At 36.5% G+C, this 27,593-nt stretch overlaps 1 protein-coding gene across 1 annotated transcript in view; it reads left to right on the top strand.

Annotated features, from left to right (window-relative positions):
- The window catches only part of Ubr3 (ubiquitin protein ligase E3 component n-recognin 3), a 145,627-nt gene that overhangs the window by 41,912 nt on the left and 76,122 nt on the right, over positions 1 to 27,593 (top strand). The window contains exons 6-13 of the mRNA XM_051184512.1: positions 5,252 to 5,318; positions 7,099 to 7,229; positions 8,753 to 8,981; positions 15,110 to 15,289; positions 16,337 to 16,470; positions 24,254 to 24,340; positions 26,697 to 26,762; positions 26,855 to 26,944. Of these exons, the coding sequence (XP_051040469.1) occupies positions 5,252 to 5,318; positions 7,099 to 7,229; positions 8,753 to 8,981; positions 15,110 to 15,289; positions 16,337 to 16,470; positions 24,254 to 24,340; positions 26,697 to 26,762; positions 26,855 to 26,944 (984 nt within the window). The remainder of the gene's footprint in view (positions 1 to 5,251; positions 5,319 to 7,098; positions 7,230 to 8,752; positions 8,982 to 15,109; positions 15,290 to 16,336; positions 16,471 to 24,253; positions 24,341 to 26,696; positions 26,763 to 26,854; positions 26,945 to 27,593) is intronic.

Here is a 27,593-nt window from a genome sequence, read left to right as displayed (position 1 = left end):
TGTACTTTTTAAAAAACATTTTACTAAAGTGGTTAAAAATTAATACCTCAGTAAAGAACAGAATATGCACTTTAAGGAGGAAATTGATGACAAGATGAGGTAGAGTGTGGGGTCTAGATATAAAGCCTCTTGAATGAGTCACTTGTGCCATTTGAAAACTTCATTAAGGCTTTTAAAACCTTCTGCCCCCACCTTCTTTCTTTTCTTTTCTCTTATTTGTTTTACTGTCTGGCAACTGTAAGTACCATAGCAAATTTGCTTTAGTGTTCATATTGAAATTTAATGAGGCTTGATGATTGGAATTTCTCCCTTTTCACCCTGTAGACCCACAGATTAGCAAGATAGCTCTTTCATTATTTTAGTCTGGTAATCCAACAAATTATAACTAAAGGATGAAAAGAGGGTAATTATATTTTAATTACCCTAAATTGAGGTAGTTATAGCAATTTAAAGTATTTTAAAGGCTGGATCTATAGCTAACTAGTGGGGCATCTGTTCAATATATGCCCTGGGGTTGACCCCCAGCATATACAGAAATATACCTCAAGCCAAAAAACAACAAAACTAGAATTTTGAATTGGAAGAGATATCTAATTTAACTTTCAGTTTTAAGACTAAGAAATAGGCTTGAAAAGTGGCTCAGTGGTTAAAAGCATTGCTCTTCCTGAGGATCTGAGTTTGGTTCCCACACCCTCCAGTAACTCTAGCTTCAGTGGTTCTGGATCTGACGCCCTCTTCTTGCCTCCAAGAACACCCCACACATGCGACATATCTACATACATACAGATAAACTACTTAAATAAAAGAAATAGACTTGAAACTGCAACAGTAACAAGATTTATTTCTATTTTGGAGTTTTATTTGAATGAGTCTGTATATTGCAATCCACTTAATTTTGATCATGCCAGTGTGTCAGATAGTTGTGTCTGTTGTCCCCAGAGTAACAGAACACTCTGTACTCAGCAGTACTATTTATACTCATGACATTTTTCATAATATCATTTCTTACTCCTTTCTTGTGTAACTCATCTGAAATAAGAGGAAATGTTGTTTGTGCTATATGGCACCAAAAATAAAACCAAGAACACATCTAGTTTTTATGAAATATTTTAAAACTTAATATACATATTTTTAAAAATTGTGACTATAAATAATCTAGTCCAATACAAAATCATCACCAGTCTAATATGTGAGTGGGACTAATTATAATTAAATGTTTCTGAGAGGGAAGAGAGTGTGTTATAGAGTAGGGCATTTCCCTCCTTTTTAGTCTGATCTTGTTGTGTAACCCAGGCTGCTTTAAATTTTTTGAGGTACAAATGAAATAAAACTTTTCTCCCATAAAACTATGACTATCTGAATGCCTATTTCAAAGAAGTATTTATTTGTTTTCATCCTGCTATCATTGTCATTAATTTTGCTTATTCATGAATATTGTTTTTTCTTTATACATTTATATAATTGAAAACATTGAAAAATGTTTAGGTGTCTTTTTGACATTATTTGAATATTCTTGCTACTACCCAGTACTGAATAAAAGAACACACTTTTCAATACTTACATTGAAATAAGATTATTGAAATTGAAATTCATTTTCAAAAATGAATTCAGTGATAATAAAAGTAATTATGTTTTTGGGAATTAAAGGTTAATTTTAATTTATCAGCAATTATGCTAATGGTGAAGGATGGGGCTGGAGAATCACAAAGTTTTGTTGGGAGAGCTCTTAGAAAATCCTAATATATTTTTTTTCCAGTGCAGGAGTAGATTTTGCAGCATTCTCGACAATTGGTAAGCTTCAGTTTAAATGCTTCTAGAGATGGGGAGCTTACCTCGTTAGGAGACAGCTTGTTTCTGTGCTTGATAGTTTTTACAGTTAAGGTGTTTCCACAGCTTGGGGATGTAGCTCAGTGGCAGAGTACTTGGCCAGTGTGCATGAGGTCCTATGGGCGCTCTTTCCATCTCCATTGGCATTGCACACATGTGCACATAAATACATTCAGACAAAACACCCATACAATGAAATAAAAAGAACCTTAAACTCCATCCCCACAGAAGAGCTTGACTCTTGTCTTGCAGGTTATTCTCTCAAAGACACACACAACACACACACACACACACACACACACACACACACACACACACACACACAGTGGTACATATTTGTAATCCCAGCACTCCTATATTGGAGACAGAGGTAGAATAATCTGGAAGCCGGTAGGCCAGCTAGCATGTAGTCTGCCTCAGCAATGAGAAATCTTCAACAGGGTGGAAGAAGAGAACCAGCTTCTAAAAAGTTGTTTGCGTGACTGCCACATACTAGTTACAGTGTGCATTTACATGCGTATCTCTCTCTCTCTCTCTTTCTCTCTCTCTCAACACGGCAGTAAAGAAGAGAAAATGCATAGTGATGAGTGATAGATATGGTTCCTGTTTATTTGCCTCCTTATATCTTTGGAAATATCGTTAGAAGTGAAATTCTATAAAAGCATTTTAAATACTGTTGGCTTGTGCACTGTAAACTGCCATTTAGGAAGAGTGTCCTAGAGTAATACTAGTTTCCTTCCTTTCTAGCTGTGTGTGATATCTGGCATGTTGTTAAGTTCGATTCAGTGAGGAGCTATGTTTCCAAATTTTTGTTTTTTGTTTTGACGCTATGTCGTCTTTTCTCATCCTATCCCTTTTCTTGTGTTTAGGATAGAACCTAGGCCTTTCCCATCTATGAAAGAGTTCTGCTATTGAATTATGTACCACCCTCATGTTTTCTTTTCGAATGACTTTTTCTTCCTAATTCTACTTGTCCTTTAGGACTATGAGGCCAGGGAATGTGTAGAACTTCATAGCACCCTGTTACCTTTTCATAGGAAGTTTATAGCTGCAAAACAGGAAGCAGTTCTAACACAGTGTCAGTGAAAGTGTTCCCTGGATTCCCTGACTCAGGAGTGCTGAATCATAGCCTTATGGACATTTAAAAAAAAAAAAAAAATTCCTGGTTCTGCAGTGAATGTAAGGGACTTTTCCAGGTGGATTTTAAGAAATTGGTTAACAACTACTTGCACTCAGGACCCCTTCCCCAAGAGGTACACCTGCAGCTTTTCCTTTCCCTTTTCCTTTTCCTTTGGTCTTGCTTTCACAGAGCTCTGGTCTCTGTTACTCTTCTTTGGACACTGGGGTCTGCACTGCAATAGTTGGCTGTCCCGTTCTATTGCACAGTGGCAAGCATCCTCTGAGATAGCCCAAACCATCCCATGATCTTTTCCTGGCATACAAATGAAATCCCAGATATCAGTTATTGTTTATATACTTCCTATTAAGTTGAATAAGTTCTGAGGGACTTGTCCCTTAGTGCTCTCCTTAATTATTTTATTTATAAAGTTTTTCACAAATGTGTGCATTATAAGTGAGCACAAATTGCTTTCACTCTTGAATGTCTTTCCTAAAACATATTATTTTTAGTGTCAATTCCATCTTCTAATATGTTATGCTTATTTTTCATAATTGATCCCCCTTTTCCCCTTTTTGTATGTATGCCACACATATGTTTTGGTTTGCTTTCAATTCCTGTGATTAACACAATTATCATAAAAGTAGGAGAGGAAATGGTTATTTGGTTCACACATTCTGATCACGGTTAGTCATTGAGAGAAACCAGAGCAGGAACTCAAGCAGGCAGGACCTGAAGCAGCGACCTTGGAGGAATGCTGCTTCCCAGCTTTGCTCCACATGGGTTGCTTAGCTGCTGGTAGTATACAATGCCTGACTACCTGCCCAGGCATGGCACTGTGCACAGTGGGCTGGGCACTTCACATCAGTCATTAATACCCTGCAGAGTTGTATTAGTCTGATAGAGGCAATTCCTCAATTGATATTCCTTCCTAGATGACTAGTTTATGTCAAGTTGGCAGAACAAACTAGCACAGTGTGTGTGTGCCTCTGCTTGAGTTTGATATTGGAATCATCTTCCATCATTTTCCTACCTTGTTCATGGTCTCCCTGATAAACGAGGGCTTACATTTACTGTTAAGCCTGATAACCAGCTTACGCTGAAGAATTCCATCTGCTACTCCAGAAAGTAGGAATTACAGACAGGGTACACATCCGCCTGGCATTTACATGGGTTCTGGGTATCTGAACTCTGATCCTCACATACGATAAACACTTTAACACTCAAGTATTGCCCTAGCCCCTTCTTTTATTCCCCTCTCCTCCCTTCTCCTCCCCTCTCTTCTTCCCTACCTCCCCTCCCCCTTCCTCTCTGTTTCTTTTTTGTGGGACAGAGTCTCTCTGTGTAGCCCTTGCTGTTGTAAAACTCACTTTGAAGACCAGATTGGCCTTGAACTCAGAGATGCCCACCTGTCTCTGTCTCCAGGGCGCTGTGACTAAAGTTGTATACCACCACTACCCAGCCCTTTTTTCTTTCATTAGTTTTTGAGACAGGGTCTCACGTATCCTAGGTTAGCCTTGAATTTGATGTTGTCAAAGATAACCTTGAAGTCCTGATCGTCCTGCCTCTACCTCCCAAGGGCTGATTTTATGTGCCACCATGCCTAGTTTGAATTGATTGAATTTAGGGTTTTGATCATAGTAGGCAGTTACTCTACCATTCCTTAATATTTGGAATTTGATTTCTATAAAACATTTTAAATTCTACATTAATTTATAAAGTTTGTATGTGTGTGTTTGTGTTTGAAATTTTGCAAGGCGGTGCATATGCCAGGGCATGTCTGTAGATGTCATAGGTCAAATTACTGGATTAGGTTCTATCATGTAAGTTCTGGAGATCAAACTCAATTTGTCAGTCTTGATGGAAAGTGATGCTACCAACTGTACCGTTTTCTCTGACCTCTAGTTTTTATTTTTGAGCGCATTTTGTGTCATACTTCATGAGTCTTTCTCTATTTATCTTGGTCCCCTCTCCTTGTTTCCTTCCTTCCTATGGTAAATCCCCTATTTCTTTAGCTTCCATGTGCCTTGATGTTACTGTGTAAGCTTATAAAACTTTTTTTTTTTATTACTGGGTTTTGGGATACTTAAGAGTCTTTCCCTATAGGTATAGATTACGGATAGTTATATAGTAAGGATATTTTTCTTATGAATTTTAATAAAATTACATTAAAACACTTAGAGTAGTTAGATAGAAGTAAATAATGTTGGTCAACAGTATGTAAGAATATATATATATGTTACATTTATATGAAACATACACATTTATGAACAGGGCTATGGATAATGTTGAGTTTGTTTTTTACAGGAGGACCAGGATGGTAGTCAAGGCTTGGGCAAGAGAAAGAGGGTAAAGCTAAGCAGTGGCACCAAAGGTATTTATATTTTGCTTTTTTTTTTTGAGATAGGGTTTACTACATAAACTAGACTGGCCTTGAAATTTGTTGTGAGTCCATGTTGACCTTGAACTCACAATCTTCTTGATTTAAGCTTCCTAAATTTTACTAGATGACAGGTGTGTGCCACTACACCTGGTTGTGTTCTGTTTTTTTCTTTTAAAATGCTTAAAAACAATCAAACAAAGCACTTAATCTTTAGGAATCCCAGCTACACAGTGAGACCCAAGAATGTCGGTTTATTTATTATTATTTTTTGCTTACTCATTTATTTATTTATTTATTTATTTATTTATTTATTTATTTATTTATTTGGTTTTTGGAGACAGGTTTCTCTGTGTAGCTTTGGAGCCTGTCCTGGAACTCACTCTATAGACCAGGCTGGCTTCCAATTTACAGAGATCTGCCTGCCTCTACCTCCTGAGTGCTGGGACTAAAGGCGTGTGCCACCATGGCCTGGTAACCCTAGGTTTATTTAAATTTAAATAAATTTAAAATGTAGATAACTTTGAATTTTATGTTTTCAGTAATACTTAGTTTTAGCTTTAGATTGTTTTGGATTCATACCATGATATTATTCTTGTTAGGAAATGGCAGTTCTGGAGTATCTTATCTGACTAGTTTCTGATTTTAGTGTTTAAAAATTTTTTAAATTATTTTCTGTGTATCAGTGTTTGGGCTATACTTTGGCTTATGCACTATGTTTGTGTCCAGAGCTTGCTGAGGCTAGAAGAGGGCATAGAACCCTTTGGAGCTGGAGTCATGGGTGATTTGAGTCACCATATGGGTGTTGGGAATTGAAGCTGGGTCTTTGGAAGGGCAACCAGTACTTTTTCCTAACCGCAGAGCTCTCTCTAGCCTTTTTTTTGAGACAGAGTCTCACTGTGCAGCTTTGGTTGACTTTGAGGTCTGTTCCATTCAAACTGGCTTTGAACTCACTGAGAGCCACCTGCCTCTCTGCTTCCTAAATGTTGGAATTAAAGGCCTTTGCTAGTATGATTTTAAAATTTTGAAAAACTTTGAAAATTTTTCATAGAGTTTTTTAGTTATGTGCTTAAAACGTTTCAGATTTGTAGCATTTCATGGTTTGGGTTGGTGATGTCAAGTCTAAACTTTGAAGAAGTAGACATTTTAGATAGATGTCTGTGTTTAAGAACAAGTATCAGCTGGGCGTTAGTGGCACACTCCTTTGGTCCTAGCACTCGGGAGGCAGAGGCAGGCGGATCTCTGTGAGTTGAGGCCAGCCTAGTCTACAGAGCAAGTGCCAGGATAGGCTCCAAAGCTACACAGAGAAACCCTGTCTCCAAACACAAATCAAAAAACAAAACAAAACAAAAAATCCCCCAAACAAACAAACAAACACACAAACAAACAAATAGCCGGGTGTGGTGGCCCATACCTCTAATCCTAGCACTGAGGAGGCAGAAGCAGGCCAATCTCTGAGAATGAGGCTAGCCTGGTCTATAGAGTGAATTCTAGGACAGCTAGGGCCGTTACATTGAGAAACCAAAATCTAAAACCAAATAAAACTTAAAAAACAAAATACTTAATTTTTGAGTAACTGCTTTATATTAAAATTTCAGGGTTAAATGTTTTGTTTCTTGTGGGCTGTGGAAGCTGGTGAAAGTGTCAGTGCACGAGTGAAAGGGATTCTGAACTGTAGATCCTTTCAGGTGTGTTGGATGGGTTTCTGATTGTATGGTAAGGGATAATTGAGATGAGCAACTTAATTTGTGATAATTTTTCTCTTCTTATGCAGATCAATCCATAATGGATGTTTTGAAACATAAAAGTTTTTTAGAAGAACTGTTGTTTTGGACAATAAAGTATGAGTTCCCCCAGAAGATGGTAACTTTCTTACTCAATATGCTTCCAGATCAAGAGTATAAGGTATCTATTTCTTCCATCCTTTTGGAACTTTGCTTTCATTGTTTGTTTATTGTTGTTTTTCTTGTCCTTAAATCTCATTCTTTTGTTGAGTTTCTGAGCTGAGGCTCACTCTAATGTAACTACAAGGATCTAACATGAAAGGGTATTTATTGGTCATTCTCTTGCTTGTTCAAGTCTGCTCAGAATACCCAGAATCCATTTTTTCCCTCAAAGTAGCATTACGCATCAGAACTCCAAAGCATTGCCAGCTTGGAATTTAGGTTATAAAACAATTATAAACACTTTGGTTTAAGAATATAAAAATTTACTTGCTCACAATTACACATTGATTTTTTTTTTTTTTTTTTTTTGGAAAATTAACTTTGTTCTGTGAGATCTACAACAATAAAATCTAAAGTCTTAGCTAGAAACCATTGGAATAATATTATTAAATGAGTTGAGTTTTGGGTTCTAAACAAGTAGAACTAGATGTGAAGGGCACGATGGGAGAAAAACAGTAATAAAATCAAGAAGCAAGTAGTATATAAAAATGTCAAGTCCTCTGAAGGACAGTGATAAAGTACTATCATAACATTTAATGGGGTGATTGAGTTTAGATTACAGAGTTAGCATGGGTTTGAGTTGCTGGTTACATTTCTAATGGGAGAATATTTACTAACTCAAATACAAGTGTAGTGAGGTGTGGTATTTAGTGGACCCACCTCTGACCACTATATGGTTATGGCAAAAATATAGCACAGTGTATGAAAACAATAAAGCATGTAATGACCCTGTGCACATTAGGAGAGACACTCACAAGTAGCATTATTTTGTATGTCTTTGTATTCACTAAAAAGTGCAACAGGAAATGCATCTATGACATAGAAAGGAAATAACACCAACAGTTGGTCAGATGGCTGGTCAGCTTAGCGAGCAGGTGGGGGGGAAGGGGATTATTCCCTGTGGGATAATCACACCAACTCACTGGTTTAATAATGCTTCAGTGGAGGTTTACTAGCTAGGACTTTAGATTTTATTATTGTAGTTCTCACAGAACAATGATAATTCCTCCCCTATTGCAGGGTTTCTCTGTGTAGGCTGCCTTGGAACTCAATCTGTAGACCAGGTTGGCCTTGAACTCAGAGATCCGCCTGACTATAGGATTAAAGGTGTGTGCCACTACTGCCTGGCTAAAGATACTTTTCAAAAAAAAAAAAAAAAAAAAAAACCAAAATCAATGTGTAATTTTAAGTAACTAAAATTTTATATTCTTATACCACAGTTTGTAATTGTTTTAAAACTTAAATAGATTAAACTGCTTATTAACTTTTTAAAAAATCAAAGTATTTTTATAAATGATTCAAAAAAAGCAAAATATGACTTAACATTACCATCATTATTTAACTACCTTTTCATTTACTTTGTATAGCATCATAAACTACTAATAGCTTTAAAAGCTGATTATAATATGCAATGTGGGATTCTAACAGCAGTTTAAATTTGGAGTTAAACTGATTTTTTTTTGCTGTTTAAAATTTTTACAGGTTGCTTTTACAAAAACTTTTGTTCAGCATTATGCTTTCATTATGAAAACCCTGAAGAAAAGTCACGAGTCAGACACAATGTCTAACAGAATCGTGCACATTAGTGTACAGTTGTTCAGCAATGAGGAGCTCGCCAGACAGGTGACAGAAGAGTGTCAGCTCCTGGACATTATGGTCACTGTGCTATTGTACATGATGGAAAGCTGCCTTATTAAGAGTGAGCTGCAAGGTAAACTCAGAATTATATTCATTTTTTATTATTAGTAACATTTGTGTAACAAGTCTTAAAAATACTTTCTATTCTTAAAAATAACCTTAAAAGTGCTGTAAAATTAATGTGTGTTTGGAAAATAAGTATTTGACAATTTGTAGTTAAGTGTCAAGAAAAAGTTAAAATCATTACTGACTAGTCATTCCCAAATAACTTTTCTTTTTATATTCTCTCTTTCTCTCTCTCTCTCTCTCTCTCTCTCTCTCTCTCTCTCTCTCTCTCTCTCTCCCTCCCTCCCTCCCTCCCTCCCTCTCAACAAAGTTTCTTGGGGAGGGGGGAGAGGGGGCTTGCTATGTTGACCAATGCTATCAGGTTCTCTTGGGCACAGACTGGGAGCCAATGTTTTGTTTGTTATGTTTTTTTTTTTGGGGGGGGGGGCTTTTCAAGACATGGTTTCTCTGTGTAGCTCTGGTTGTTCTAGAACTCACTCTGTAGACCAGGCAGGCATCAAACTCAGAGATCCACCTGCCTCTGCCTCCTCAGTGCTGGGATTAAAGGCATGTGCCGCCATCGCCCAGTGTACATGCTCCTTTACTCCCCCCCTGCATAAATTTGTTGCTGTCTACCTTAGATATTTTTATATAATTATTTCTTTGAATTGGAGTAAACCTTGCCTAGTCTCTGTACCTGTAGGAAGAACTTTTGTAATCTTTTATATTCACCATTGCTACTTCTTGACCTAATGTTTGCACACATTTTCCATTCTTGTTCTCTGTTCTCTTTACCTACCTTCCCTTAAGTAATTCATGCCATTGAATATTTGCTCTGCACTAGGCACTGTGGTTGATACTATAAATGTGTTGTCTCAGCTCAGTGTCTGTAAACTCTGGGGTTACCTTCTGTACCTTCATTTTTAAGATGAGAACTTATGTTCTTGGAAAGTTAAAACATTTTCTGTTGAATTCATCAGCTAACAAATGACAGTGTGAAGAATTTCATGTCTCCCAGTGTCCTAGTACACAGACAGGACCACACAGAAAGACTGGTCCTTCACTTATTGACACTCAGAGCTAACCCTGGAAAAAGCTGGCAGGGGAGCTGCTCAGTGAAAGCCCTTGTCACAGAACACAAGCATGAGGGCCAGAGTTAAATCCTCAGAGCCCAGGTAAATGCCGGTGGGCATGGTGACCCTCCAGAGGGCAGTGCTGTTATTTTCTTTCTGCTCACAGATTGGCTTGACTTGCTGGCCAGTGAGCTCCAGGGAACCAGCTGTGTTCAGCTCCAACTCTTGCCCTCCTCCTTGGGTGACAGATATGCGTGCATGGCTACACCTGACTTTTTATGTGGGTGCTGGGGATCTTTTTCAGGCCCTTATGTTCTTGTAGGAAGCCTGGTCTCTTCCTTATCCCCCAATAGCTCCTTAACTCATGATGTGACTCTTACCTCTTATTGTAGGTACAGAGAAAGCCGATTATATTATTGAATAATATACTATGGATGTTAAACAGTACACCTCTTTTGCTTTTTAGAAGAAAATTAAAAAACTTGCCATTTTTTAATCTATGTAGCATGACTTTTGAAATATTGGTTGCATAGTTCAGTTTCCTTTTTCCTTTTTGAGAGAGCATCTATCACCTTTCATCTGTATCAGTGATGTTCTCTACAGAATTATACTCAATAGAAAGACTTTTTTAAAAATGTAGTGTTTAGATTTATAATGTAGAAAACAGAATTGAGAAATATGTGTGTGTGTGTATGTTGTATACACATTTGTTGTATACAAGTGTGCATGTGTAAAGAGATCTGAAGAGGCTGTTGAGTGCCTTCTGCCACTCTCCACCTTATTTCCTTGAGACAAGGCCTCTCACTGAACCAGAAGCTCACCATTTCAGCTAGGCTGGCTGGCTGTTGTGTTCTTGGGATCCACCTGTCTTTGCCCCTCAGTGCTGAGGTTACAGGCATGTGCAGTTGTGCTCTGCTTTTTACACGGGTGCTGAGTATTTGAATTCAGGTCCTCATATTGGCAGAAACAGGTGCTCCTGCCCACTGAACTATCTCCTTAGCCCATGAAGTCCATTTTCTTGACTGATTTAGCTGTCTTATATATAGTTTACATTTGAATTTTAAAGCACAGTATTTGGGAAAAGATGTGTGAGGTTGTCTCCCATTCTTTTTTTTTTTTTTTAAGTAACTATTGCATTGCAACTGTCCTTCATGAAAACTGTGTGAGTCATGTGCCTACAGGTTACATTTACATTATTTCCTAGCCAAATTCTAAAGTTACAATTAGCAATCTTTAAGCTTTGCCATGATTTTAAAAATCACCTTTGATAATAGCATAACATTTCATAATGTATATTTCTGCTTTTCCAAAAGTACCATAAAAATGTATGTGTCTCTAAACTTCATTGAATAGCTACAGATTCTACAAGATCTGTTTTTAAGATTTTTAAATATTTCAATTATCTTTTTGTTTAACCTTTGTATGAATTGTTACTAGACAATATTCTTTTTAATTTTTTACAGTACTTGAGATTAAATCTAGGGCCTTTCCTGCTAGGTATGCGTTTTTACCACTGAGCCAAATGCTTAGCCTCCAGATAACATTTAAAAATTTCTTTATTGTTAGTAAATATTAAAGACAATACAATTAGAATTTACGATGCCACAGTATCTAAAGCAGCAACTAAAGAATAAAAGGAAAAAGCTTTCCAGTGGTCTAAGATCCCTTCCTTACAGGTTTACTCTGTATATACACATTTGTTTTGTATACTTTTAAATTTCTACTGTAACTCATTTTTCATGTCTCTGAAATTTTATAATTTGTCTTTTGAAACAGTTTGTGTTAAACAGAATTTATAACTGTTCATCAGATAGCTATAGAAATGTCTGTAGATACTGGTAGCCATTGATTGATCTTCTGTCTTGCAAATCTGACTACATATTGGAACATAGTCTTCAGTTGTTTGCATGTGTCTCCAGCATGTAATATGCACAGGAAAACCCCACTAAGCTTGTGTCCTTTTCCAATATCCTGTGTGAGTGTGTGTATATGAACACGTGAGCATGTGTCTTGATATACTGACAGACTTGCCCAGTCCTCAAGCCTGCAGGTTATCTTAATTTTTGGTTTACTCTTATGGATACTGCCAGCATTTGGTCAGTCTCTTAGCCATCTCTATGTTCACTATTTCCACAGCTCAGACCCTTGCTGTCTGTGCCTGCTTTCTCCCTAGTCATCACTGTCCTCCCTTAGTCACTGTCTGTGCTGTACAGTTGACCACGTTCTTTTTCTTACCCTTCGCCCCAGTGGCTGTACCAGCTTTTCATGTACACTTAAACTGTTGAAGACTGTAGGCCTCCGTTGCCTCATTTATACCATCCACCTCTCTCTACATTTTACCTCAGTGATTGTAACGTTCCCTCCCTTCGGTCCCTAGTGTGTCTAGTGAATCCTAATTCATGCTTCATGTAAAACAGTTGCATTTGTTCATCAGACTTACATTTTTTAGCCTTATCTATCACTGTCTTTGTAGGTGTGTGTTGGGGTGGGGGCAGAATTTATTTTAGCATTTTATCTTCCAAGATTAGTAGAGTACCTGACTGCAGGTGCTCAACAAAGTGTTTTTTTGTTTTTGTTTTTCAAGACAGGTTTGTCTGTATAGCTTTGGCTGTTCTGGAACTCGATGTTTAACCAAGTTGGCCTCGAACTCAGGGATCCACCTGCTCTTTTGTCTGAGTGCTGGGATTAAAAGTGCTTGCTACCACCACCCTCAACAAAACCAATCTTCCTTCCTTCCTTCCTTCCTTCCTTCCTTCCTTCCTTCCTTCCTTCCTTCCTTCCTTCTTTCCTCCCTTCCTTTCTATTTTATGTATATTAATATTTTGCTTGCATTCATGTGGATATGAGGGTGTCAGATCCCTTGGAATTGGAGTTACAGAAAGTTGTGAGCTGCCATGTGGGTGCTGAGAATTGAACCTAGGTCCTCTGGAAGAGGCAGCTAGTGAGTGCTCTTAACCACTGAGCCATCTCCAGCCCCAACAAGTATTTATTGATGAGTACATTTCATTTAACACCGAATTATTGCTCTTTACATCTTTAGTCAGGAAAATTCCAGCTTGGATAAAAAAAGAAGTTGTAATTGCTTTATTTCTTTAAAGATTACAAGGTGTTTTTTTTTTTTTTTTCACAAGAACAGCTGTATTTTAAGCTCTGCTAGAAAAAAAAATGTGTTTTTTTAAAAGTTATTATTTCTGCTTATTCATTCTCTAGTTTCAATTTAAATAGGCCTGCAATTCTAAATTTTATTTTGTTTTTTATTTTGTTATTCCCAACATCCTGGAACACTGTCTCATCAGTGTCATTGGCTCATCAGTTTTCATTAGTTGGGGTGGGGGGTGTTTCTTCAGAATTTTGGATGTGGGCAATTCTTCTTTAATAGAGTTAGTTTCCCCTTTTCATTCATGGTGAATCAGAGAGAAACAGGCAAACTTGACTTGTAATGGGGCCTGGTTTTATTTGGTATAACTTAAGAATAGGATACAATAATTCCATGGATTGAAACATAAATTTAATGTGTGGAAATTAAGAAGTTCAGTAGAGGTCCTCTTTACTGACGAATTTGTCAAATACATGGTTAGCTGAGAAGTCTGATAATGTGAAGAATCATTTAAAACTGATACATTGCATTTTAACTTAAAACATAGAAAGCATTTTTATTTTCCAGTCCTTAATAAAAAACATATTATTGTGGATGTGGTTGGGTGCATTAGTCATGATGCATGTTGAGGTCAGATGACAACTTTGTAGAGTGAGTTTCTTTTTCAGCTTTTCCAGGACTTGAACTCAGGCTGCCAGCCTTGTGGGGCAAACATCTTTACCTGCTGTGTCATCTCATTAGTCCCCATTTTCCAGTCTTTAAATTTTGTGGCAAAATGGCTTTATAATGTGGTTTCCTTGATTGAATTTCATCTCATATATATTGCACATGTAAATTTCATTTTCAGTTTATTTAAAGTAGAATTAGCTTATCTAGATGAAATTACCTTGCTTTTCTGCCCTGAGGTTGTTGGTTTATTTATTTATTTATTGTATGAGTTCTCTATCTGCATGCATGATTTTATGCTAAAAGAGGGCATCAGATCCCACTATAGATGGTTGTAAGCTGTCATGTGGTTGCTGGAAATTGAAGTCAGGACCTTTAGAAGAGCAGCTAGCGCTCTTAACCATTGAGCCATCTCTCCAGCCCTATTCCTGAGAATTTTTTTTTAAACCTCTTTTTCCTATGCATTTATTTTTATTGTATCTCAAAGCATATGATCTAGTTTCTATAATACCTCTTAATATGAGCTCATATTTCATTATTTCATATACTTCTGTTTGAATCTGTAATTATGATAAAAAGGACACTAACATGAACAGAAAAAAAAAATGGACTTTAGGTAACTGTATGCCTCAGTGTATACTAGAAATAGTACCGGTATTGAGCATTTGGTGTGCTGTTAATATTGTGTGTTTCATAGTGGGAATGGAGGCTTCTTAGTCCAGTTGGAATAGGTTAAAAGGGTTAGTTACTAAAAACTTGTGTTAATGGTACTCCTCTATTCAACAGTAATTTAAACTTGGATGATTTTGGGAGATGAAGTGTTAAAGAGGTTTCATTGTTTTATGTGTGTTTATTTATGAGATAATACTGTTTGGTAAAAAATTACAGTTATATATATTCTTTGAGTAGAAGATAGCAATTAATATTCCCACTTGAAATCAGCATTCTTGAATGAGATTACTCTAGTGATAATGTTTATGATTGAAACAAAAAATATATCATTAGAATTCAGAAAATGAGATTTTATAAGCACATAGCTAGTTCAGTATCAGTAATGAGGAGTATATGTAGTATTAAGTACTATCACAGTGTGCTCAGTGCCTTAGGTTAACATTTTGTTTGATGCCTTTGAGCTATACTCCCTCCCCTATTTTAAGAATGAAGAATTTGATCTGGAGTCTAAGCAACATGCCCAGAGCCATACAGATTTTAAGTGGTATGCTGGTGTTAGGATTTAAGTGTTTTTGATTCTAAAGTGTACAGTAATATTTTGTACATTCATGAAGTTGTTTAAAGAAAGTAATTTTTGGATTTTTTTAGATGAAGAAAATAGTTTACATGTTGTGGTGAACTGTGGAGAAGCCTTACTGAAGAATAACACTTACTGGCCCCTTGTTAGTGATTTTATTAATATTCTTTCTCATCAAAGTGTGGCCAAGAGGTTTTTGGAAGATCATGGCTTGTTAGTTACATGGATGAACTTTGTTTCTTTCTTTCAAGGTATGAATTTAACCTTTTTTTATTTGAAAGGTACCTAATGGTAAACAATTAAATACTAATTAAAAATAATAGCACACCACTGAGGCTATAAATAAGGGGTCTCATTATTTGAATTAATTATTATTTGTAAGAACTTTAATATTAATTCATAGCAGCATAGTAAGGGTTTATTAAGGAATGAGTGCATCTGGTAGCACGTTAAAACATTAGTTTAGAAACTTGAAATCAGGTTTTTCAGATTTGTAACATGTCCATAACAATTTGGACTGTCAGCAATTAAAATTGTTTTTGATTTTCTTATTTAAATATATTCAGTTCTGCTCTGGGAGTCTTGCTGAAGAAAGGGAGGAGGGATTTATGAGTGGGATGTGTGTGTGTGTGGATCATGATGTGGGAAGCCCCAGAGACAGCTGACTCGAGACTGGGAGCTCATGGACTCTGGACCAACAGTTAGGAAGCCTCATGGAAGTAACCTATGCCCTCTGCATATGTGTGGCAGTTGTGTAGCTTGGTCCCTTTGTAAGGTCCTAGCAGTGAGATGAGGCCTATTCCTGATGCTTAGCTAGCTTTTGGGAACCTGTTCCCCATGCTAGATTACCTTGCCCAATCTTGATGCTGGGGGAGGCGTTTGGTCCCTGCCTCAATTTGATGTGCCTTGCTTTGTTTAGGCCCATGGGAGGCCTGCTCCTGTCTCAGTGGAGATGGAGGAGGAGTGGAAGAGGAGGAGGAGGGTAGATTGGAAGCAGGGATGGGATTGGGAAGGGACAAAGACCTGGAGGAGAGGAGGGAGGAGAAACTGGTCGGTACATCAAATAAATGAAAATGTTATTAAAATAAAAAGATACTAATTTCCATTTGTGACATTTACAAAAATGTTTCTTAGGAATGTTAGTTTGTAAATAAATTCTGACACAATGACCAGCTATTTATGTATGTTCTGTGTGATTGATGCTACTTGCTTAAAACATGTAGAGTATAGAGAAATGTTTGGTTTTAATCTACTTGCATCGATTTGACAAAGTTCACGTGTACTTTACTTTTTACAAGGTATGAACTTGAACAAGAGAGAACTCAATGAGCATGTGGAGTTTGAGTCTCAGACCTACTATGCTGCTTTTGCTGCTGAGCTTGAAGCCTGTGCACAGCCAATGTGGGGACTCTTATCACATTGTAAAGTTAGGGTATGTTGGAAGTATTTTTACTAATTTCTGTATTTTAAAAATAATGACTTAAGAAAAAACACACTTGAAAATCTCATCTGTAGTTTAGTTCTGTTTCAAACTGAATTAATCTTTGTGGAAGCTTATCTGAAACAATATATTTTATTATTGGATATACTGAAATTCATTTATCATCAGACCTTCCCAGCTGCCCCAATTTTGAACAGTTGTTGAAACTTCATAATACTCTACCTTTTAGTAGTATTGTTTCATTTTAACTGTTATTGGTTGTCTAATACTTTTTGTCTTTCAAAAGATAAAGATGGTCTTCACAAAAAGTTTATAATTTTACACAGAGTTTTGCCATATAGCCCAGGCTGGCCTTGAACTCAGTTTGTCTTACAAGCTAGTTTTAATTTTTCAATCCTTTTGCTTTAGCTGTCCAAGTGTTGGCATTCCAGATGTGTGCTATCATGACTAGCTTAGAGTTTATAATTTTAAGACTCTAAGCACAAGATAATTTTATACAGCTTATGGATGTTGTTATATGTATTTAATCATTAGTTTGATAGGTCTTTAGAAATCAGAAATAATCTTCTAAATCTATTAAACTCAGAATCTCATGAAGATTTTCATACAAAACCCCATGAAGCTCAACCCATTAGCTTGTATCAGTAAAAATTCTGTAGGTCTTCCTACATAGCTTTGACTGGCCCGGAGCTTGCTGTGCAGCCCAGCATGGCCCGGATCTCACAGAGATCTTTTCTGCCTGTGCCTCCTGAGTGCTGGGATTAAAGCCACATGCCATCGCTCCTGGCATAGGTAAGATCTTACAGTGGGAAAGAGTCTATGCTCTTTCTCTTTATACAGGGTGACTAGGTGAACCCATGAAAATCTATTTGAGATTTTTGTCTTTTTTTGGGGGGGGGGGTTCTTAAATCCTTTTATAAATGTAATACAATAAAAAGAAACAAAAGTGGGATAGCAAGGTCAACTGTTGCTTATCAGTAATAATCTGTCCTTTAAGTTTTTAGTTTTTTGAGTCTATTTTCTCAAATGGATTTACCTATTTGCTAAATGCAGTGCCTCATAGCTTAGTGTAGTCTAATTTCAAAGTTCAAAAGACCATGTTACTCATGGTGATTTTATAGTGATGTGAAATGTCTCAAATCTCTAATAACCAAGTCTGTGTGTGTGTGTGGGGGGGGGCGACACAAAGATTATGAATCAATGAATATGTATATGTTTAGTGCTAAGGACTTCTGTGTGTTAAAAAAATTCCAGAGCCTTACATGTTTTAAAAGCCAAAGACAAACATCACCCTGCTTCATTAGATTTTGTTTTTATTTTTTATATACATTCTCACTGTTGAGTCTCAAGCTCATGATCCTCCAGCCTCAGCTGGGCTTACAGATGTGTACCACCATGACAGCTTTAAAAAACAGTTATCATGGGGCTCAGTGGTTAAGAATACTAGCTGCTCTTTCAGAGGTCCTGAGTTTAATTCCCAGCAACCACATGATGGCTGACAACCATCTGTAATGAGATCTGGTCTCTCTTCTGGCCTGCAGGGATACATGCAGACAGAGTACTATATACATAAAGAAGTCAATCTTAAAAAAAAAAAAAAAAAAAAAAAAAAATCACCTGTCCACCTCTATTTCATTTTGTGTTCTTCATGCCATTTAATGGTATCTTCAATGATTTAAGTATCTTTACAGTTTGCCTTAACTTCTCTGTAATTCATCCTCTTATACCATTTCCATGCCATAATCCATTGTTGTTCCTTTCTTAGTTTCTAAGCTTTGGTTCAGCTCTCCACTCTCCTATTTGGGGTATATGCTTTCCTGAGGGGGTCCCTGCAGGTGGCATACAGGTAAACAAACCCCCCAAAGAGATAAAAATGCAAACCCTGTGCAAATTGACTTCATCAACCTGGACCATACTTTGGGGAGTCTAATAATACCAGGTGGCTCAATGTCAGTATATTTAAACAGGACAATTTGGGAAAAGATTTCCAGGCAATAGTCAGTCCTATCAGTCCAATTCCAGGTGCACTATAAAACTTAAACTGTGACTACACAGAGACTCTGTTACAAAGTCCACGTGACCATAGGGTGTGTTCTATAGCTAAAAGGCCTAGAATCTAGTGTGGTCTCTGATAGCATAGAGGTCAGCAGGCCATAAAGTACATGTGACATCTCCCCTAAGGATGGGTTATGGTCTATGGAGGGAAGAGTCTGGAATGACCATTCTGGGGAATTAGAATAAGCCTACCTCTAAAGCAAAAGATTGTGATGTCTGTCTGCCACAGATAACAAAAAAGGTCACCAGGTTGTTAACAAGCTGTCTGGATGGAATATAGGTATTTGATTTTTATCTTTAACATTGAGGCGACACACCTGTGTGATTAACATTTCTGGTTCTCTTAGTGTTTCTCTGTGAGTACAGGGACCCCTGTGCCTCCAGCACATTCTCATTCTCTTTGCTTGGCCCAGTGTTTTTCTTGCATGGAAAGTTATCTGGGAAGTGTAAACACACACACACACACACACACACACACACACACACACACACACACACACTGAAGCCCCACTATTACAGATTTTGAGTGATTTGTGTTGAATCTGAGTAGTAATACTTGCTAGAGTGAGGAACTATTAGGGCTTACTTTTGAAAAAGTCTGTAAGACTCAAATTGATATAGCTTAATGTTCTTTCATCACATAGCATTCCCAGTATGTTCATAGTTCCTTGTTTGATCTCAGCTATAACATTTATTTAAGAACTGTTTGCATGCTCATTTACTCAGAAAGGTTTGTTAACTGCTGGTCTGGGTTAGACACTATTTATACATTTTAGGTATTTTGGCATTGAACCAGATAGACATGGTTGTTATTCTCATGGACACAGTGTAAACATATGGACTTACTTTGTAATGCTCTCTGGCAAAGTAACACTGTTTTTGTGGAAGAGAAAAGCATGCTAATCTGAAGATCAGAGAAAGCTTTTCTGAAAAAAGACTATAAAGGAAGAGGCTGTGTGAAGACTAAGAGGGTGGGTTAATGGTGGTTGTGGGGGAGGTAGATGGGAATAAACCATCTCCTTTGAAAGTGTCTGTCAGTATAAGGATTTGTGTCTGGAACAAGAATTTATATATGATTCATTGAAGAGAGAGGGATCAGATTGCAATTCAGATTCTTGAAGATACTTTGAAAAGTCTTGGGTTTAATTAAAAAGAAGTCTGTGAAGATTTTAAAAGTTTTATATCAGATTTATATATAAAAGATTAAATATAAGAGGATATAGCATGATGGTAGAGTTCTTGTCTAGTACATACGTATGCATACATACACACATAACAAGACTAGGAATAGATAAATTAAGATGTTTTGGTAAGCCAATTTTGTGGATATTTCACTTATGTTTTTTCCCTGAGATAGGGTTTCTCTCTGTAGTTTTGGCTGTCTTGGCACTCACTCTGTACACTCTGTACACTCTGGCCTCGAAGTCACAGAGGTCCTCCTGCCTCTGCCTCCTGAGTGCTGGGATTTGAAGGTGGGAGCCACCATTGTCTGGCTTATTTGGGATTCTTAAAACACTTGTAGAAGTGCGGTGAAGAAGTGAAGAAGGATGGTCTCAGGAAACTGATAGTGCTTTGATAGAGCTTTGGAAAGGGATGGTTTTGACCAATGGATACAAAGTTTAAACCCGACCAAAGGAATGTTTTTGAGATTTGAAGCTTAGCCTGGTGATCATCCTTAATAAGATGTGTATATCAGACTTTTTTGAGGAGACTTATTTTAACATTTGTACATTTTTTCTTTTTAAAAATAATACAAATTAGTTCACTTTTAAATTTAGTATAAGTGGGCATGCCCATGCTATGGCACACATGTGAAGATCAGAGGGTAGTTTGCTAGAATTGCACCTCTCCTTTTACCATATGGGTCCTGGAGATCAAACTTACATCATCAAGCTTAGAGACAAGCACCTTTACATCCTGAGTTAGCTCTCTGGGCCTACCTCACTATTTCAAATTCTCTAAAGGAATAGATTTTTAAAGATTCTTGTTATTAAAACAAACAAACAAAGAAACAAACTTTCCTCTTCTTTTTTTTAATCTAAGGGGGCTGGAGGAGTCAGTGGTTAAAAACCACTCATAGCTGGCAGCTCACAACAATCTGTAATTGAAGCTCCAGGGAAATCAATCTGATGCTTCTGAGTGCACCTGCACTCACATGCAGACACACCTACACATAACTAAAAATAGTAAAAAATAAATCTTAAAAAAAAAAACATAAGCATCTGAGCTGACTGATAACTGATGTCTTTATATTACATAATCATTCATTGTGTACACATGTACCAAAATGTCACATTTTACTCCATAAATAAATCCAAGTATTTGTAATTTAAAAGATGCCACAATAGGAGCTAGAGACGTGGCTCAGCAGTTAAGAGCACTGGCTGCTTTTCCAGAGGACCTGTGTTCAATTCCCAGCACCCACAGGGCAGCTTACAACTGTCTGTAACTCCTGAATCCACCACCCTTACACAGACATACATGCAGCCAAAGCACCAATGCACATAAAGTAAAAATAAATGATTAAAAAGATGCCACAATGATAACCTAAACATGAGATTATGAACATAAGCATGAAATCGTCATATTCAAGATATATATTTTGAATATTCAAGATGTATTTAGATATGCGGAATTAATAGACTTGGTGATGTATATTTTTGTTGGGAAGACTTGACTATCAGATAATGTATACAGAGGTGGAAAGGAAGGATGAGTTCAGTTAGTTTTAGAGATGTTGTTTGGAATGTGTATGAGATGTCCAAATGGAAATAGTGAAAAGGCAACTGGTATGAGTCTCATGCTCAAAAGAGAAATCTGGACTGAGGTTATAGATGTAAATGGCATTTATCACCAGCTAGTAGAATGAGGTCAAGAAGGGCAATGAGACATGAACCATGAAGAAAGAAAGGAGAGGAGGAGACCCAGAAGAAATAAGATTCCTTGTAAGCCAACCATAGCTGATTCAGGAAGGCAGATTGACTGACTTGAGGAGATTACAGTTTTAGGCAAGTTATTTTGTCAGTTTTCCTTGGGTTGGATTTGGTTTATATTTACATTTATATTTATCTCTGTGCTAAATCATTGGTTCTAAGTAATGGTTTGTTTTATTTATTTATTTACTTATTTATTTGTCTTTGAAGGCCAGAATTGTTAGTATGCTTACCTAGATATAAGTATTCCCTTAATCTAAGAGGTATAGAAGATAGTTCAAAAACATGCCTATAGAATTTCGTTGCAGTAGCTGAGAGAGTAACTTTTCAGTTAAAGAAGCAACTAGTTTCTACATAAGGTGTTTTCTTGAACATCAAGATGATACCAGATGTTGTGCTAGGCACTCTACAGATTCATCTAACCCTCATGGCATCTCTTAGGAAGTATCAGCTATTTCCTTCAAAGATTAGACAACTTTCTTGGTTTACAGTAGCTAAAAGTAGAAGCTGAATTTGAAAGCAAATCTGTCTGATTTCAGAACAGTACACTTTACCAGATTGCTATTATTTATTTTTCAGTCAGAATGTCCAGAGCTGTTTTTAAGCAGTCCTGACAGCTTTTAGAATGGAAAATAGAAGAAACAATAGCATTCAAAGTTAAGCACCTATTTTGTATTTACATTTTCCATTATAAAATAAGAAAATAAAGGATTAAGAATTATAAGTCATGGTTCATGATTTATTATCTGTATAATTGCTTCCATCTAGTGGCAAATTGAGGTCATTGCAGACTCAATGAGTCCATTCTTGGTGCATACAACTTCTTGCTATTGAGGCTTAGTGCTAGACAGAGCATTTTATATGCATAATTTCAGTTGTATCTTCATGACTACTGGGGGGTATGTAGTGTTATGCCCATCTTATGGAGAAACTCAGACAAGATTTAAGTAACTTATGTCAGGTTATAGAATGATGAATTATCAGTATGTACATTAGGGTAGGGAATGTAGATGGGAGGGTGAGAAGATATCATCTGAACAGTGTTAAAATGTACCACATTTAGAAATGGAGTTAATAGCCTATCTTGAAAAGCACTCTCAGTACCTTTGGTTAAGTCGTTCTTTGTTGTTTAGGCTTGTGCTCACTCATAGAACAGTCTCTGTAAGCTCTGGAAATGGCATATTTAGTTTTCAGAATTTCTTTTTCTTAAGAAAAAGTGCTTCACACATTATCTATTTATTGATTGACTGACTGATTGATTGTTGGAGGGGGTGTTGTATTTGCATGGGCACACCACAGTGTGGATGTGGAGATCAGGAGTCAGTTTTTAAGTCTGGGAGGGTGGGGCAGTGAACCTGGTTAAGCTTGGTGGCAATTGCCTTTATCATCTTCTGGATCTCTCATGTTTCTTTATACATGAATTAACTTCCATTTTAGTTTGTTTAAGACAGGTTATTTATTATTAACTTGTAAATGTCATTAAATTTTTTTCAGTGAGAGATGGGGAGCAGAATGTGTAAGATACTATTTTTATAAAGATAAATCTTATACAGGATAGATTGGGACAGAGTGAGACTGTTGGCAAGGTGACCAGATAAGTGATGTTTGGACTGTGATAATGTCATGGAAGAAGTGACAGGACGTGGAGAAGAGCAAGGTAAAGGAGAAATGAAGACTGAATGGGGAGTGTTGTGTGGTGGATGCCGAGGTTCAGGAGTTCAAGGCCAGCCTGGGATTCACGAGACTCTGTCTCAGGAAATTAAAAGAATGAATGTTAAGATTTGCCTTGCTTTAAAGGCTTCCTGCACTTTTATGTTAAGCATTGGTTCCCACAGTACATTTTGTAATTGTCTTAACTTAGATAAAATTTGCTGTTCTAACCATTTTAAATTACACAATTCAGTGGTTTATAGAGTATTTTCAAAGCTGTGCAGCCACACTACACTAATTCTAGAACATTGTCATTGACCAAAGGAACCATTTACTTCCCAATTCTGACCTCCCAGTATCTCCTGGGAATTACACATACTTTTGGAAGGAAGAGGGAGAGGAGATTTTTATTCCAGTCTTTGCATATATATTTCTTTTTTTGGGGCAAGAGCTTTCTTTAGAGTGACATTTTCATTTGATTTAAAACTTAATTGTTTGAGTAGATCCATTTTATTGTAAAACATTGTAATTGCTTTTCACAGTTCTCGTATTGCAAATGCTCACATGATTTCTTTTTCCAAGCCAAGACATTACAGGCTAATTATAGCATGTATATGTTCTAGCCTCCTTTTTATTGTGTATAATATCCACTGAAAATTGTTCTTTAACCATCTTCAGGTGAACAATTCAGTGAGAATGATTTTTAACCATCACCATTATTTATGTCTAATACCTTTTCATCATCCCCCAAAAGATTCAATATTTATTGCATCATCATCATCATCATCATCATCATCATAATAATAATAATAGAAATGAATTTATAGAATTTTGGGGGAACCATTGAAATGGAACCTGCATTTAATTTATTTAAAGTGTTTGCTAACTTTGCTTCACTTTGAGCAATATATAGAAGGAAGCACATTGTATTCTGTAATTTTCATATTTGCCATTGGTTGCTACTTTTAGTTTATGAAGGAATGGTTTCTTGATACAGAAAATATAGGTTATCTTGAAAATATATACATAGCATATGCTATTATATATGCAATGCTTATAATTATTATTACATGTAGTTTAATGTTGAAAATATACATGTTTATGTACTGTGAAATATTTGTAACTTCTTTTCAAAGGAAACTCAAGAGTATACCCGCAATGTTGTAAGGTACTGCCTTGAAGCTCTTCAGGATTGGTTTGATGCTATTAACTTTGTGGACGAGGTATGTTTATGTATACATTATACAAAAATATGCTTAAAAATATGTTGTGTTGGGGATTGAACCCAGGGCTTTGTATATGCTAAACAAGTGCTCTGCTACTGAACTGCATCTCTAACCTGTCTAGGTATTGATTTTTTTTAGCCTATATAAAAGCAAAGAGAAAGGTGTTAGGTTTCATTTTACATTGAAAATTATATGTATCTTTTTATGGAATAAGAGTAGAATAGCTGGTATAAAGACTTCACAGAATAGGTGGAAACAGGATGGGTAGTCCTTTGACAGACATTTAGGAAATTGCAGAGTGACTTAATTGTGTTTGCTTATTCCTAGAGGACAGAGGCATACTTTTTCCATTTTAAGTGCATATGTTTCACTTCTCAGGAGTGAAAATTAGTTTCAGTTGAAGAAGTTAAAATGTTGGCATAAATGTGAATGGGGCAGAAGAAATTAATGAAAAGTATATTCTAACTTTATTATTTGAGCAGTGTTCTTGATAGAGAATGGAAGAATGAGCTGGAATCAAGGTGTGTTTTATTAATAATGAACAGAGCTGGCACAGGGCACACTCTGTTGGCATTGAAGACGCCACTCCTCCTCTAAGAAGTAGCTCAGAACACACAGAATGCAGAACACAGATCAGACAGTGCTCCCTACTAGCCCAATCCCCCCAATTTAAGCTCTGAACCCTGGGCAGGCAGGACCCCTGTTGCGGATGTGTGTAAGGGTGGTAAATTGTTCTATCTCTTATTTATTTTTAAATTAGTTTAGTGTACAAAGTTGCAGGTTTCATTCTGGCATCTTCATAAACAGTTTGCTTTTCTGAAAAACATTTTTAACACAGAAACCTACTGAAAAGTTGGGAATACAAAGAACTTTTCTGAAATCTTGTGAGTTACTGATTCTGTCTCCATTTCTACACAAAACTTTAATATGCACTGGCTTCTAATTCTTAGAAGTCATTTATGTCTTAGTAATTGCTCATTGATATATGTATATATATCATATGTATACACACACATATGTATGTACATACTATATGTACACACAAGTCACCCAAGTGCCTGTGGATGTCACAACTGAGAGGGTCATTCCTTAGGAGCTGTCCACCTTGTTTTTTTTCAAGATCTCTCATTGGCATACAGCTCACCAAGTAGGCCAGCCTGATTGGCTAAGATCTGCCTTTGTCTCTTCCCAGTGCTGGGATTATAAGGAAGTAACAGGATGCCTGACTTTTTTTTTTTCCCCCCCATGAGTTCTGGGGGCTGGAACGCAGTCCTCATACACACTTTCCTGACTGTCTCTCCAGCTCTTATTGATACTCTTTTAGCAAAATGATGGAGTTCAGTCACTTGATGAATTTTGTTACCATATCTCAGATCTCTTTCTGGAACACTTGTTTGTCTCAATGTTTCTTTGTCTTTCCAGAGAGTGACATTTTGAAAGGTATAGATTAGTTATCTTGTGGAATGTTCCTTGGTTTAGATTTGGCTCATAGTTAAGTTCAGATTATATATATGTTTCAGGGATATCCCAGGAAGATTGTTGGAGGCTTTCATTGTATCTAATCTGATGTGATGTGCTTATCTCAGTGTTTCTTTGCTTTGATCACTCAGCTAGTGTGGTGTCTGCTGGCCTTCTGCAGCATAAAGTTATTCTTTTTCTCACTGTAATTAATAAGGTATTTTTCAAGGACATATCTTGAAACTATGCAAATATTTCTGTGGTCTCATTCAGTTTTCAATTCACTAACTTACTTTTATTGATAGGAGTTCGTGGTTTCTGTTTTTTTACTCAGTGCTATATTCTGTTTGATGCTCAGATTGTTTCAGATAGGTGTGTCGAATTTGATACCAGTGAGTGCCTCTTCAAGTTGGGTTCTGTGTCCTTTTGCTTGTTCATCATTTTTGAGAATGTCCATGTTTTATTGTAATTCTTTCCTATTCCTTTCCTGTAGTCAGCGTTTGTATCTGATGATTTCTATTGGAGAAAAGTATTTAGAAAACAAGAATTGGGTGTAGGTGTGTTCACACTGTGGGTGTTTGTTTTTTCCCAGGGTTAACTAAGCAGTAGGAGTGTCGATAGGGATGTAGATACCTGTATCTGTCTGTATTTTTATAGCTACATATATAGTGATGAGTTTGAACTTACATTTTAACACAAAGAACTTATTCTAGTTTGGTGTTTGAAACTTCAGAAGTTACTGTTGAGATATTCTTTTCAAAGCTTTGCTTCCAAGATTTTAAGTGTTGATTAAAAAGCAGTGTAGGGATTAATCTAAGTGGACTATGCTCACAATGTTTAAAACCTTGGAACTTGTGTTAAACATTCTTTGATTTGTGGATTTTGTTTACTCCAGCCAGCTCCTAACCAGGTCACCTTTCACCTGCCACTGCATCGTTATTATGCTATGTTTCTAAGTAAGGTGAGACTGTCATTAATGAATTCTTTCATTGGTGTTATTGGTAATTTGTGGGAGAATATTGAATCACTAACTTTTGAATCATGGATTTTTAGGCTGTGAAATGTCAAGAATTAGATTTGGATTCACTATTACCAGATCAGGAGATGTTAATGAAACTAATGATTCACCCACTCCAAATTCAGGTATGTATTCAGGCTTCCAAAACATCTTGAATGGGTTTCTTTGGTTATCACACCCTCCTTTAGTTTTAGTTGATGTTGTACATGAATAATTAATTTCTAATAGAGTAAGAGCAATTCCTAATCTGATTTTTGATTTTAGTCCCAGTTATTTACAAGATTTTTTTTTTTTTTTAATGTTGGAAGTTGAGTTAGGTTGAACAAAAATTTAGAGTATATTCATCAACTCTGACCAATTAGATTTGTTTTATGCTTATTTCTTTAAGCATTATGTACATATTTGTTTTGTAGGGCAGGGATTGAAGGAAAAACTGAATGACAAATAAGCACGGATTTCTCAAAAAGATTTCAGTGAAGTTTATTATAAATGTATCCAAAAGCTGCAGTGGAGAACTAGCTCATTTTTAAACTTCAAAGATTAGAGCTATATAAAATATAGTCATTGGTTTGGATACTTAAAAATAAGTCTACATAGTGGAACAGAGGCCAATCTGAGGAGCATAGTGAATTTGGTCCATCTGGGCTATACAATGAGACCCTGTCCTAAAAACAAAAGTAAAACAAAAACAAACAAAAAGTGTATTTACACTGAATAAGGTTTTACAGAATGCTAAGCTCATATTATGATTATGTCAAATTATTTTAAATGATT

Source organism: Phodopus roborovskii, unplaced genomic scaffold (assembly GCF_943737965.1).
Source record: "Phodopus roborovskii unplaced genomic scaffold, PHOROB, whole genome shotgun sequence".
In the NCBI taxonomy this organism is placed as follows: domain Eukaryota; kingdom Metazoa; phylum Chordata; class Mammalia; order Rodentia; family Cricetidae; genus Phodopus; species Phodopus roborovskii.
The sequence above is the reverse complement of the archived record's forward strand: the minus strand, read 5'-3'. Positions and strand labels throughout refer to the sequence as shown.